We start from the raw sequence: 14,680 nt of genomic DNA, 5'->3' as shown, positions 1-14,680 counted from the left end.
CGCGCGCCGCACCGCGCCGCTCCTCAGCGCGTCGGTTTGTTTATGGTCCTGCGGGGTCCCGGCGGCGGCGGCGGCGCGCGGGCCGCTCAGAAGCCGTCGGCGCGCGCTGCGGGTCGGAGCTGTGACGATGCGGCCGCCGGTGGTGGCTGCCGTGTGCGCGGTGCTCGCGGCCGCCGTGCTGCCGGGGCCGGCCGGCGGCTCGGCGCCGGACCTGCCGCAGACAGTGGTGCGGGTACACACGGTGGGCCGGGCCGTGGACCACCTGGGACGCAGCCTCACCGACCTGCGGCCCGGCCAGCGGCGCGTCTCGCTCGGCGTCGTGTTCGATTCGACCGGCTCGATGTACGACGACCTGCGCCAGCTGATCCGCGGAGTGGAGGAGGTGCTGCAGCTGGCGCTGAAATCCGAGACGCACATCATCGACAACTTCATACTGGTGCCCTTCCACGACCCAGGTCAGTCGCTTAATGTATGATTCAGGCACAGTTGGCACATATCCGGATCTAACCTGCTCGTTTTATGGTTATGCTTGCTATTATTTTGGAACTGCATTTTGTATACTTTTGAGCGATTGACGGTCCCAAAAGATTTTTCGCTTCTGGACATTCAGTTATAAAGCTTTTTGTTTTTCACCGTTGCAGCAGTCGGTGAGCAAACCATGAAGGTTCGTGATATTCAATCGTGATACCAGGCAACTGAAACCGGTTTGGTATGCTGTGACGCTTCGTTGAAGTTCGTTCCTAAAATGTGGTTGTGGAATTGGATCTTTTCTTCGAGATTAGATACTGAATTCGGCAATGAACAAAGTGTGAAGTGTCCATTATTTTATGGCCGACATTTACATACTGCAGTCACCCGCCCATAGGTAGCATTCCCGTGGGATCTGTCTACAACTCTTGCCGCTAGATGGCAGCACCGTCTCGCGCCTGAAGGTATGCTGTACCGCATGACATGGGGCCGGTAATAATGATTGCTTCGCGCTGTCGTACCGACTTACCTAAGTCAGTCGCGACTTCTGGTGACGAGAGGGGACGCTCACTGTCAGCTAACTGCCAAATTCTTTTTTTTCTTGGTTATGGGTTCTTAAGTACCGGCATTGCTGTGTGGAGCAAGTAAAAAAGTCTCTAAAATCGACTGATGTGGTCCGGCAATCGACCATCAGAGAGTGCAGTGTGCACTGTGCACTGAGCCCCTGAGGTCGCTGAGTCTCCCTGCGGACACCCATTGCCGGGCCCCGCTCGGTCACGGAGCAGCTGCTCCCCACGGACCGTGGAAGTGAGCCCTGCACCAAAACAGAGCTGCTCACCACCGCACGTGGCGCCGGGCGGCCCGCCTGACCGCGTGGCCCGGCGCGTGCGCCCAGCTGACAGAGTCCGGGCTGTGGATACCGGACCAGTGGTCTGGTCTCGGTCGGGAGTCGGGACAGATGAATTTTGTATCGGTCAGCTCAGAGTGGTGTGCTCTCGGCTCGGAACGGCAGGGATGCTGTAGAAATGCCTGGACGCGGCTGGTGGCAAAGTCTGGACTAAGTGAGCGATTGTTTACGTTATAGATAAAAAGCGGCACATGTATGATGTAGCATTCTCCAGACTGCAAAGTCATGTGAGGTCTTCTGAGGTTAACTCCAATTAGCGACATGGTTCAAATGGCGATCAATGGCTCAAAGACCAACAACATGTTTCTTTAAAAGAGGAATGGTGCCATTTTAATCGTTCAGGCATATGTGCAATGATTATATGAATTGGATGGAGTTTGATCTGGTTATGCTCCGATAATAAGCATGGCGGATTCATTCAGTGTTATTCTTGTGAATGTGAACCACGTGTTTCATTCAGGTCGCAGCCCAAACCGCACGCGCTGAGTTTTAGTGACGGACGTAAATGCGGCCCCGGCACGGCTCGTGCCACCGCCGAGCTGCAGTAGGGCGCGGTGCTGCAGCTCTCAGTACCTTGGCCCGTGCCACCGCTGAGCTGCAGTTGGGCACGGTGCTGCAGCTGTTGTTGTTGTTGTTGTTGTTTGACCCCCCGGCTACCGCCGGAGCGGCAGCGTAGCCGACCGGCTCTTGTGGGCCATGTATCCGGCGGCCAAGGCCGCCACCACGTCGTCGCGCCGGACATCGTGGGCCGCGCCGATGATGTTGCCCAGCGCACGGAGCCGGGGGCCGTACAGGCACGGGCATTCCAGCAACACGTGCGCCGGGGTGTCCGCTGCTTCAGAGCAGACTAGGCAGCGGCCCGCAGGGCATTCCTTGTCGTCGCATTGAGCGCACTCAGGTGTAGGTCTTCGACCAATCCGGTGGAGGTACTGCTCCGATCGGGCCCAGTGGCCAGACCGGAGCTGGTGGATGTCGACGGCCTCCTCCCTGGTGGCGGTCCGGACCGGGGCGGGGGCGCGGTCCCCCATGACGGTGCGGTACCAACCGGCCGGCCAGTCCGCCTGCCACTTCCTCTTGGAGTGCCGCGCGACAGCCCGCGTAAGAGTACGGACATCCACCGGCGTTGACTGCTGAGGAAGAGCGGCCGCCTCCTTGGCCAGGGCGTCCGCTCTTTCATTACCGGCGAGCCCACAGTGGGCCGGGACCCATTGCAGCGTGACCGTGCTGCCGTCGGCCGTCATGCGCCGGAGCTGGGCCCACAGCCTGGCGCCCAGTGTCGAGGCCTGGGCCGCAGCGCCTCCAGCCAGGAGCAGCAGAGCCGCCTTCGAGTCCAGGCAGGCGACTACAGGCACTCCTCTGCAGCCCGGCAGCTCGGCGGCCGCCTCCAGAGCTGCCAGCAGCGCGGTGAGCTCCGCGCGGGTGCTGGAACAGAAGCGGCCCGCCGGCACCCGTACCTCCAGGTCGTCTCCGTTTGGTGGGCGGAGCAGCGCGCCGCCGCCACCGTTCTCCACGCCGCCCTCCGCCGAGCCGTCCGACCAAACCCATACGGCCTCGGGCGGGAGCTCTCGGAAGCGCTCCTCCGCCGCGGCTCGGCGGGTCTCTGCAGATGTCGCGCGGCTGGCTCGCGGACCGAGGTCCAGATGGAATTGGACGGCAGTACTGTCGGTCCACGGCGGCAGGGAGTGGTGTAGTCGGGTCTCCACTGGGATGTCTTTAGCCCCGGCGGCTGACAGCGCAGCGAGCCCCACCTCTCTCCATCCCTCGGTGGTACGTAGTCGGCGCGGGACGACCGCTTCACCCACTGTCCTCAGCGGGTCGCCCTCCGGGAGGGACGCGGCGAGGCCCACCATTCTTGCCGCTAGCGTCACGCGGCGGGACCGCGCGTCTGCCATCCCGGCCTCCGACATTAGGGCGTGGACGGGCGTAGACGCTGCGCAGCCTGTCACCACACGGGCCGCGGCACGCAGCTCTCTCGCTATGATCTCCACGTGTGTTGGGGGGGTCGCCGGCAGCCAGGCGGCTGCAGCGTACTCCAGCGCCCCCCTGACGTACCCATTTGCCACAGTCCTTAGTTGCCGTTCCTCCAGACCCCACGAGCGTCCTGTCATCTTCCTGAGCTGGGCTACCCTGGGCCTGACTTTCCGGCGGAGTTCCGCACAGTGTGGGCCGAAGTGCAACAGGCGGTCAAACGTCACTCCCAGGAGGCGGAGTTTGGGACCCGCTTTCACCGGGGCGCCTGCCACCTTCACCGTCACATCTTTGGCATCCTGGGCCCATTGCGAGAGGACAATGGCCTGGGTCTTCTCACCCGCCACTACCATCTTCCAGCGGGTCGCCCAAGCTGCGATGGTGTCGGCTGCTCGCTGTGCTCTCTCCCGGGCCAGGGCGATAGAGCATCCGCTGCTGAGGGTGGCCGGTGCTGCAGCTCGATCAGTACCTTGGCCCGGGCCAACTGCCACCGCTGAGCTGCAGTTGGGCGCGGTGCTGCAGCGCTTAGTACCTACCTCCGCACGAGCCGGCCTTGCACGAACCGGCGCAGAGCGGCAGTAGGGCGCAGTGCTGCAGCGCTCAGGCCCTCCGCACGAGCCGGCTCCCGGCGCACGTCCGGCCGCGCCTCTGAGCGGTGTTGGGTGTCGCTGAGCAAATAGAGCGGCTCGCGGCGTGTCCGCAGTGACAGTCGACAGCGTCCGTCTGCCACCAGACGGTACCTATCACACGGTAAGGAAGGTACTGACAGGACAGCGGACAGCCACGACAGCAGTGACAGTCGACAGCAATGTCAGCCGACAGAGTCCGTTTGCCACCGGACGGTACTTAGGTACTTATCACATGGTGTGGAAGATAGCGGACAGCCATGACAGCAGTGACTGTCGACAGCGTCCGTCTGCCACCGGACGGTACTTCCCACACGGTATGGAAGGTAACTGACAGCGGACAGCCGACAACCGACAGTGACAGCAATGTCAGTCGACACTCGACAGCGTCCGTCTGCCACTGGACGGTATGTACCAATCACATGGTACGGAAGACAGCCGACAGTTGATAGCAGACAGCAGCGCGGACAGCTGTGACAGCTGACAGCGGACAGCTGTGACATTCGGCAGCGGCAGCGGACTGGCGAGACGGAATGACAGGTGTCTAGTCGAAGGCAACCTGCGCTCATACATATATGCCGCCATTATCAGCTTTGCGTTTCCAACCAAGATATTTTAATAATTCGCCGTGTATAGGTATTGTATTAGTAGAGAAGTTCCCTATCCGCAAGTCGTATGCTATGTCCGACTGATCTATATTTTACGTTGACCGAGTTTGATGTCGTACCCTGATATTTCGAAACATACGTCATCGTTGATTTGATTGCGCACCCATCACCAAGTACGGTACCTACATTATACCCCGTACTCCCGGGGCGCTTTAGGTACCAGTGGCTGCCCACCCAGCGCGCCCTGTCACTCCCATCCGAGAGGGGAGGGTGCCTGCGGCTAGTGTATTGATACCTACCCGGCGTCTGCAGCTCATCAGTGAGCTCAGCGCGGCTGATAGTCGGCTCCGTCAGGGGACCGGCGGCGTCACGCAGCCTGCAGTGACCGGTGACGTCACCCGGAAGTGACCGGTGACGTCACCCGGCTGCCATATCGGCCGCAGTGACGTCTTAGGCACCCCCGGAACGGAAGGGGTTGTAGGTTACTGGGAGCGGTGGAGTCGGTCGTGGAGTCACGAAGTCCTTGGGGACATGCTTCCGTTACGTACTTATAGCTTTAGTCTGTTCACAACCGAATGACATCTTGAGTCTACTCTTGACCCTGTAGACTGACCTCGGAGCCATGTTTTCTTCCTCATTTCTCGTCATTATATGTCGAGTGTCCATTGCTTATGAATGCAGCCAAACATACGACCGGACCCTTTTTTTCTGTTTCATACTTCATCAGCACCTTGTTTTTGAGCATTCGAGACGCGATGCTCCAACTTGAAACCGCTTGGTATTACAGTGCCCCTATACGACCGGATGACATTCTTAGTCACCCCTTTCATTTTAAAATCGGTCATCTCCTAACGCCGTCTGTGTTTCTCATCCGGGCCCGGCAGTGATCGGGCCGGCGGTGGTGACCGACGACTACCACCAGTTCCACAACAGCCTGAAGATGCTGGACTTCCGGGACGGCGGCGACTGCCCGGAAATGGCTCTCACAGGTGAGTTGGGACGGGCACTGCCCGGAAATGGCGCTCACACCGGTGAGTTTAGACGAGGCTCACTTCTCTACCGGGGTGCGTGACTGGTGTCCTGTGGATAAAATATGTGGATGTATTTAAGTGTTTTGGCATGCATGTTTAGGAACTGTTTACGCCATGTTCCGGTCACGGTATAATGATGTATGTACGGGCGGTTTTGTCCCAGCTATTACGCCATCACTGGCCGTGCTGGACTCGGCTGTCGGAATACCCGCAAACTCCCCAGCCGGAAACCTCCGTCTGATTGCAGCCTTTGCAGAGGCCAGAGAGGAGACACCGCACTTAGTCCTTCACGGTCCATTCCGGTGTTTGTTTTCGGAAGGAGTCAGCTGTAACTGGATCTTGTTTGCGTCACACGCGGCCTTCACATACAGCCGACAGTCTGCCGTTTAATTCTCCGCCGTCTTATTCTCCACCCCCACTCAAAGGGTTTCGTGGGCAGCAATTAAAGCCGCCATGTGTTAAGTAACTAGCGTTGTAGTCCACTCCCTCAAACGGTGCGTATGCGGTCAGTCGTATGCAGGGCTGCGGAGTCGATGGATTTTCGGCGACTCCGACTCCGACTCCGACTCCGGCTTTCAAAAACCAGCTCCGACTCCGACTCCGACTCCGGGCAGAATTGTCGACTCCGACCGACTCCAACTCCCGACTCCGACTCCGCAGACCTAGCAGGGCTGCGGAGTCGACAGATTTTCGGTGACTCCGACTCCGACTCCGGCTCGGGTTTCTAAAATCGACTCCGACTCCGACTCCGACTCCGGTCACAACTGTCGACTCCGACCGACTCCGACTCCGACTCCGACTCCGACTCCGCAGCCCTGGTCGTATGTATCTCATCCTGCGGCCACCGGCGCTGATCGGTGGTTACCTTCTCTATCCCCGAGTATAAACACAGTGCCGCCGACATGGGAGCGCCGCGGACGACGCGGTGACCGGCGGTGGCAGCCCACGCGCGGGGAAAATGATAAACACGGTGGATCAGAGGGGCGGCGGTCAGTCCAAGTAGTCGTGAGGTCACCGGCTGATAGGGACGGATGGCGGGGACTTCCGCCCGTCCGCGGCTGCACTCTGCACAAGTGTCCAGTCGGTGTATGGCTCGTGTGCTGCTTTGTGATGTTAGAATTTCGTTTGTATCATGAATTCATTATAATAAGGCTGTAGGTATGACTCGACCGCAGTGTCGCTGATAGCAATTTTCTGTCAACGTTACTGCCAATCTTCCGGATGGATCATGATTTTATCCTATCCTGGCATATCTTTCTTTGTTTAATGAACAATTAAAAGTTTTCTTACCGTGACTGGAACGTCTTGGAGCTGACCACCTTCAGGGGCCTGGCGCTGTCTTTCCACAAGCGTCGGTGATTAGCGCCGTTGCCAGGAGGCATGAAGTAAACAGGCTGTGTATATTTGGGCGAAACGTTGACTGTAAGAGCGAGTCGCGAGGAAATGAGACGCGTCGGGGCAGCTGTTTGTTTAGATAATGCGTCATCGGCCCCAACTAAAACGTGCCGTTTCACGGAAATTGAGGATTTGTTATACCTTATGCTTATACTTGAGTCCGCCGCTTAATTGAAATGCTGAACTAGGAATATTTGAGCTTGGAATTGTTTAAGAATAGCTAAAGCCTGAAACTGTGTCCTGGTATTTTATTTTTTCAACTGGGAACTGCAGAGTGCAGACAGAGCATTGACTGTTGTTTGTGATTGTCTGACAGCACAGGCACTGCTCGATCAGTCACTGGCAAAAATTACTAGCTGGGCTTGAAAAGACAGACACGCTGCCATTGTATCTCTTGTATTGATTTCCTCAATCGATCGGCCCATCTCGCCAGGTCTGAAGCTGGCACTGGAGGAGGCGCTGCCGGGATCGCACATCTACGTCTTCACCGACGCCAGCGCCAAGGACCACCACATGCTGGAGGAGATCATTTCGCTCATCAGCGACAAGGAGCCGCACGTAAGGCTCAGGGATGCCAGCAACGTGCAGATTACGGGCACCTGTGCTTATGTGAAATGTCGTTTTTTTGTGAAGGAACGTGGCGGTCTGATGACTCTGTACTGCAGTGTTTTTTTATCCTGATTTCTCTTGCTTTGATCTGGTCAGTGTCACCACTCTCCCTCACCCCCGTGCAGCCTCCCGCCCACCGACCCACCGACCCTGCGTGACCCCCGCTGACCCCCGCTGCCCCCCGGCGCCTCGGCAGATCGTGTTTGTGCTGACCGGCGACTGTTCGGACCCGGACGGTCCCGGTCAGACCGTCTTCAAACGGATCGCCGCCATCACAGCCGGCCACGTGTTCCACCTGAAGAAGGACAGCGTCCAGCAGGTGCTGCAGTTCGTGCGCGAGTCGCTCCGACCCATGAAGGTAAGACGAGCCGCCGCGGCGGCGGCGGCTGTAATCGGAGAGGCGGTGGGCGCGGTTATTGGAGACTGCTCCGCGGCCGGACCGGTGCAGAGGGGAGGGAATGGGGGGGGGGGGGCGCTGCAGACTGGAGGGACGTTTGGATCAGGTGACGGGATCGGTGTAAGTAGGTGCTTATGTTTGATCATATTTCTGCACCACTCAGCATGTGAACAGCTAATAACCAATTTCTCGGGTGTTTCTACTTCACTGCCTAACGGATGAGCTCGTTTTGCCTGTGTTCTCCGTGTCTAAATCGCTCCCTCCTTGAAGTTCTATTTTTCAGGGGCTTCCGTGTATATCATACACCGAAGGCGTCGAGAGATGGATGGCGTTTTAGATCGATATTTCAACCTTGTCGAATGTGGGATGCTTGCTTGTGTTGTTGTCTCCTAAACGGTAAACTTCATATACCTACCAAAACAAAATCGCTTCGCTTCTCTGCCCGATTCCAGTGAGCTCTCTCGCTAGGAATAGCCCGTCAGAAGCTTATGACTGGAGTGCATCTATTGACTGCTCCTTCACACATTCCATCCCTCGCTCGAGCGTTGCGAGATTCCATCAATCACCATGGCATTTTCGTCACATTAGCTGCCATACGGCCCGCGAAACGTACACCGCGGCTAAATCGGCTCCACTTCCCCTGCAGTCTGTCATGCAGACGGAGTGTGTTTGAATTGCAGCGGTGCGGCGCTTTGTGTATTTAATCTCGCCACTGGGTCATCACTCACGCTATAAATCGACGGACGATGAGCCGAGCGGGGCTCGTCGAGGAGAGGGGTTCGTATCGAGACGGGTCGGAGGGGCCATGGGCACTGGGCATGGGAATTCGACGGACCGTCAGGGGATGTGATCCTTCGTCTGAAGCCGTCAGACGTCAGAGCGTTTAACATCGAACATCGACAAACGACAGGGCGACACATGGGACTGACGCAATGACGGTGATCGCTTGGCACTTGATGTAAATATCCGATGACTCGACATGTCTGGCATTGATTTTACCATATAAGGAGGAATCTTAATGACATGACTTAATGTGTTTTTTTTTCATTCACATCGCTTTTTATCTCTTTCCATCTGGTCATGACCTCGTCACATGACCTTGACCTCCGGCAGGTCAACCTGGCCGCGGTGGACCACTCTCCCCCGCAGCTAACCAGTACCGATGGGGACGACAGAGGCGCAGAGTCGGACCGCGCCCCGCCTCCCTCTGTCAACATTCACGTGGACCAGAGTCTGGACGAGTTCACGGTCTCCGTGTCGGGTGGGTAAAGGAGACGGAAAGAGGAGGGGAGATGGGGAGAGAAAGTGGGGGCGTGGTGGCGGGACCGACAGAAAAGCAACTCAGCTAGTTGCTAGTTCACTCTGCCAAGACGGGCACAGTGACTTAGCCTTGCTTGATTTTACGTGAAGAGGTGCTAATCTTGGTGCCATTAAACGTGTTTTACTGTATTATTTTCCGGTAGCTACCATGGAGCCTACGGCTGATAACAATTAGACTTACTCGTAGATCATACCCTACTGTCTGTGTTTGATTTTTGTACTACTGTGACTCTGTGTGCCCGCAGGCAACCGTCCGGAGGTGACCATCCACAATGATGAGAACCAGACGAGTGTCACCGGTGACCTGATCCTCGACCTGCCAAAGGTCAAGGTCGTCAACATCAAGAATCCCCGGCCAGGTGAGAAGGGCGGGTATATACGAGCGAGCGGACAGGGCAGAGCGAACTAAAAGGGATGGGAGGTGAGGACGGGAGATATGTGATGAAGAGGGAAGAGACAGAGTGGATCAGGAACGAGGCGATGACCGTTGAGGAAAGAGCGAAGACATGGAGAGGACCGTAACAATATTCACTATTCAGGATATCATCCTTCTTACTGTTATGATGTGGGCTGTGATCTCCGGCTGGGCTGGACTGAGTGCCTCTTCGGTGGTCCGTCTGCCTGTCCCCACGGCACTGACAGTGACGGACGGACCCGACCGGCGGACCGACAGTCATTGATTCCTGCTGGTTTGTTTGGATATGTCAGCTGTCACGTCCAACATGGCTGGAGATGTCGCCGGCTGACGATACTTTGAACTTATGAACTTTCGCAGATGTGCTCAGTGATAACTTTGAACGAAGTTTAACATTTCAGATTATTTCACATAGAGCTACCTTGATCACGCTCTGCTTTTTGTTCGCCCGAGCGGTGTTCTGGCACGATTCACGGCTCCCGAGTTATTCCGTTAGCCAGCCCAGTGGTCACGAGACATCCTGAACATCCTACTAGTTAAGGGTTTCAAAACAAACCAGAATCTGTCCGATTTATTTGTTGAAGCGTTATGTCTACAAATATGACACGTATCGATTTCGCCAACCTTCTCTACTTTCAGTAAATGATGGTCATTATCTTTTGCGATATTCTAAAACTTGCGGCGGTAAACGGTGATGGATGCCTTACTTTTTTGCAGCAAAAAAGCATATTATTTGGGAAACTGATTGAAAAATGAGTTTTTTAAAGAGCTGCATTATTTTCTTGACTTATGGCATCGGCATCTTATAAAAAATGCCTTGCCCCTATTATTCTCAATCACCTCCACTGCTAATCGGTAGGTCACTTCAAACTAGGAACCACGCCTATTGCGATTCTTTGTCTTTGCTGATCTCGCTTGCTCGTTCTTCAACTTCCAGCTTGGCTGCCGCAATGGTTTGAGGCCAGAGTATGTGCCTACCTACCGTGATTTACCGGAGTATCAGGAGATTCTCGTTCAGTCTCGTCCGCCTGTCATTACGCGCCGAGTGCCTGTTTCAGCACGGCCCGCCCTCAGACTGTGTGCTCCCTCCCCGGCAGGTCGGTACCGCGTCTCCGTGGACACAGAGGACTCGGCCTTCAGTCTGCGGGCCACCGCCATCAGCGGCGTGACGTTCGACTTTGGCTTCACCCAGCAGCCGGAGGCCGGCCTGGAGGACGCCCTGGATAGACCGGCAGATGGTCAGTGTAGACAGTGTGGAACCGCTTAGGCCAGCGGTTGTAGCGAACGTTGAAGGGGTCATGCCACTGGAGAATAGGAGTGATTACTATTTTGCACCTTTTTATGACTCTTACTTAGAAAAAAAAAAATGGTCAGCCTTTAACTTGAATTTGGTGTAGAAACCTGCCAATGAAGGTAATTTTCAGGCGCGGCTACAATTTGCTTTTTTAACGCTTTATGCGGGGCACACTTTTCTTTCTAATTTTAATCAACACTTAAGAGTGAGCTGAGTTCTATAGGCTCATCCTTCCCCCGTCTCCCCTCCAGACGAGCTGAACTACCTGCTGGTGCGGCCGGTGAACGCCAGCGGGCCGCTGCGGCTGCGGCACGCCGAGCTGGTCTCACTGGAGGGCGCCGTGCTGCGGACCGTGCTGCTGGGGCCGCCCGACGGCCAGGGCGTGCAGCGCGGCGGCCCGCTGCGGCCGCCCCGCCAGCAGCTCTTCAGGGTTAAGGTCAGCGCATAGGTCAACGGTTTGGTGAGAGGGCCGATCGGTGTGCATATCAAGTGTTACTTATAATAGTGGATCGTTGATGACATGGTATTCGAAGCATGTTCTGTTATGATATTCTGATGTTGGACTTTGATTTCACGTTTTATAGTTCGTGCCTGGGGTTACGTTAGAACATTGCCATATACCTACCGACAGTAACTGCTGGCTACTCTCCTCTGCCTCCGCTCTGTCTGACCGTAGATGTCCACGTTTCCAGGTGCACGGTACGGACAGCAGCGGAGCCCCTGTGCAGCGGGAAACATCGGCCGTCTCGGCAGTCAGCATCGGTACGTCTCACATCTGATCTACCGTCTCATGCCCTGTCCCATATCCACGTACTCAAACTCTACCCGACTCATGTCATGTCTGTACCTACTACCTCGAGCCCTCCTCTCATTATTCTTTGCATTCCCACCCCACACCTGGTCTCACGCTGTGTATTACACACCCGCATCCCGGCCCCGTATACTACGTGGTAGCGTTTATCGCGATCCTCGCCATTAACATTCCGTGACCCCGATCGGAGCCTAGTGTTTACATTGATCACCACGTCACGTGACGATAGGGTCACCCCCGGGCGCCGGGCCGTGCAAAGACGGCGGGGGTTGGGGGGGGGGGCAACGTGACAGAGGTGGCGTTCTTTCGGAAATCACGGCCCAGCAGACTACTGTGCGCCGATTGATCCAGTGACCACTTGGTAACGGTGTGGCACACGAGATAAACAACCGGGGCTGTTTATATTCGGAGATAAATCACTAGTTATGTGCGCCATGATGTGATAGATGTGGCATGTTTGATCTCTATCATAATCTGTTCAGAAGTGAACTACCCGTCATATCGTAAAATGTGGGGCTTAACGACTGCAGAGGCTGGAAAATATCACTACCGATTCGCACATGTTTATTGTCTGGAATTACCGGTACCCCGCATTACTGTGTCGCGTAGTACGGGACTCCCAGTTGCAGGCTGCTGCAGATAGATGAGTGCCTTGGGTAAATCTAATTTGTGATTTAAGGCATATCATACGTCACCCTTTCGTACATACCTATGGACTATCAGCTGTCATTGCTAAAAATATGCTGCAGCTCTCTCTGTCGCCATTTTGAAACGTCGTGCTGCATTTGGTAAATGTGATTTCGTTTGATAAATTATTTTTATTGTTCTTTGCTCGTCTGAATAGACAGCGATTTACTGAACTAGCATGATCCATCCCTCATTGTAAATGAATCCGCCACACATGACTGCATTTTGTCACCGCCGCCCTCACGCGCCCCCTCGTGTTGTCTCAGGTAAGCCCGTGCTGGAGGCTCAGCCGGAGGTCATTGGTCACCTGGGGGCCAACGTGTCCATCCCGTGCCGGGTACGATCGTACCTGCCGATGAGGGCCGGGTGGCACTTCGAGTACCAGCCGTTCAGTGCCTTTACAAACTACAGGTGAGTGCTTTGGGTGATCCTGAGATGGTTCTGTACTATCAGCTCAAACAGAGCTATTTCACAGTAAATTGCTTTTCCGGCACATGTAATGTATTGTCGTCTTGCCCCCCGAAACACTGTTATAGTGAGACGACCCGCGGCACTGTAGTGCCATAATTTGGTGTGAGCTTGTCATTCCACTTTCACCTCATCTGTCGGCAGCCAGTCGTCTCAGTCTCGGGTGCTGAACCTGCAGATGTCCAACGTGACCGAGGCCGACGCCGGCACCTACATCTGCCTGGCCAGCAACGCGCTGGGGAAGGCCTCCCAGTATGTGCGCCTCAAGGTGCTAGGTGAGAGCCAGTGCCACCATGTGTAACCTGAAACAAATAGACCGAGCGAAGAGTGTAGGTATTGCTGTCGATTACAGATTAAGATGTGCTCCAATGTTTTGCAACATTTACATGACGCATTTCATTTATCTTGTCATACACTGAATATCGTTCATCATAGGACGCATGTTCGCCAGTAGTGTATGTACATACATACGAACGGCTCAACTGCACAATGCACATTGCTCAACTGACTGCCATACCTACACCCCACAGCGCCGCCCCCAGTGGTGGAGACTCCCCGCAACGTGACCGTGCTGGATGGTCATCCGGTCTACCTGAGGTGTGACGTCACATCAGACACGCCATACAACGTCACCTGGAGGCGCGCAGGTAAGAAAAAGGTTGGGCTAGACCTGCCGGCGAGTTAAGGTTATGATAGGTTAGGCTAGTTCACATATGCCGGTGAGGCGGCTTGGCTGTATCGCGTTTGTTAACGTTAACGAGGAACAGATAAGGCTGTTAGGCCCGTGGTGTAGCGCAACGTGGTTTCGTAAGCGGGCTCTGTGAAGCTGTTTAATTTATCTAAAAAGAGGCACCAGATTTGACGGTAATTATTGGATTTGTGATAGTTATCTGAACGCATGTGACGCTCATACTATCCGAAAGGTTTCCATTGACCGCTCGTGTCTCCCCAGAGTGGCTGTACGGCAAGAAGCCCATCAGTCGTCCGGGCACCACCGACTACCTGCACATCCCGGCGGCCACCATCAACCACGGCGGGCGATACCAGTGCACCGCCGCCAACGCAGGTCTGTGAAAAGCGAACGGCCGCCAATGCAGGCCAGTCATGGATGACGGTGTATGACCGATGGCGCAGGCCAGTGGTCGGTGCCCTTCCACTAATTCAGATCAGGGAACGGCTTTTTCTGAAGCTAAGGCCTCTGTACTTTTCCTGACGAAATCAAATGATATGAACGGTGACCTATTGTGAGTCGTGACCTCCCGTAACCTCCTGTGGCCTCCTCTGTCCCCCCGCAGGCGGCGAGGTGACCTCGGAGACGATTCTGTCGGTGCACGCGCCCCCTAAGGTGTCTGTGCGCACGCCGGGTCGGGTGTTCCTACCCCGCCAGCAGGTGGTGATCACGTGCCAGGCGTACGGCCAGCCCCACCCCGACATCGTGTGGACGCGCGGCTACGACGACGTCGTCATTGACGTGAGTGGGCGGGGAGGGGCTGCTAGAGAGGGACTTGAACCGTGGTGGCGGCATTAGAGAAGGCACAAGCTGTTGAATAATCACAGAAGAGGGTGGTTCCTTCGTTTTTAAGACGCATCACACGCACATTCATAAAAGTGATAGGCAACCATATTTCGTAAAAGAGCCACGTTTCTATGTTTTAATTACGTTACGTGATTATGGT

The 14,680-nt window shown here is 55.7% G+C and overlaps 1 protein-coding gene across 2 annotated transcripts in view; it reads left to right on the top strand.

The window, feature by feature from the left end:
* Positions 1–110: 110 nt before the first annotated feature.
* LOC122390087 (hemicentin-1-like) overlaps positions 111–14,680 on the top strand; it is a 67,187-nt gene continuing 52,617 nt past the window's right edge. For both annotated transcript variants that reach the window (XM_043382749.1, XM_043382748.1), the window contains exons 1-14: positions 111–455; positions 5,462–5,566; positions 7,437–7,561; positions 7,809–7,970; positions 9,123–9,270; positions 9,575–9,688; positions 10,842–10,982; positions 11,290–11,474; positions 11,731–11,800; positions 12,803–12,947; positions 13,149–13,279; positions 13,535–13,651; positions 13,957–14,070; positions 14,300–14,475. In XM_043382749.1, coding sequence (XP_043238684.1) covers positions 128–455; positions 5,462–5,566; positions 7,437–7,561; positions 7,809–7,970; positions 9,123–9,270; positions 9,575–9,688; positions 10,842–10,982; positions 11,290–11,474; positions 11,731–11,800; positions 12,803–12,947; positions 13,149–13,279; positions 13,535–13,651; positions 13,957–14,070; positions 14,300–14,475 — 2,061 coding nt within the window. In that variant the 5' untranslated portion in view covers positions 111–127. The remainder of the gene's footprint in view (positions 456–5,461; positions 5,567–7,436; positions 7,562–7,808; positions 7,971–9,122; positions 9,271–9,574; positions 9,689–10,841; positions 10,983–11,289; positions 11,475–11,730; positions 11,801–12,802; positions 12,948–13,148; positions 13,280–13,534; positions 13,652–13,956; positions 14,071–14,299; positions 14,476–14,680) is intronic.

This window comes from Amphibalanus amphitrite, unplaced genomic scaffold (assembly GCF_019059575.1).
Source record: "Amphibalanus amphitrite isolate SeventyFive unplaced genomic scaffold, NRLGWU_Aamphi_draft 000381F_arrow, whole genome shotgun sequence".
Taxonomy (NCBI): domain Eukaryota; kingdom Metazoa; phylum Arthropoda; class Thecostraca; order Balanomorpha; family Balanidae; genus Amphibalanus; species Amphibalanus amphitrite.
Note: the sequence above shows the minus strand (reverse complement) of the source record. Positions and strands in the feature narration are given on the sequence as shown.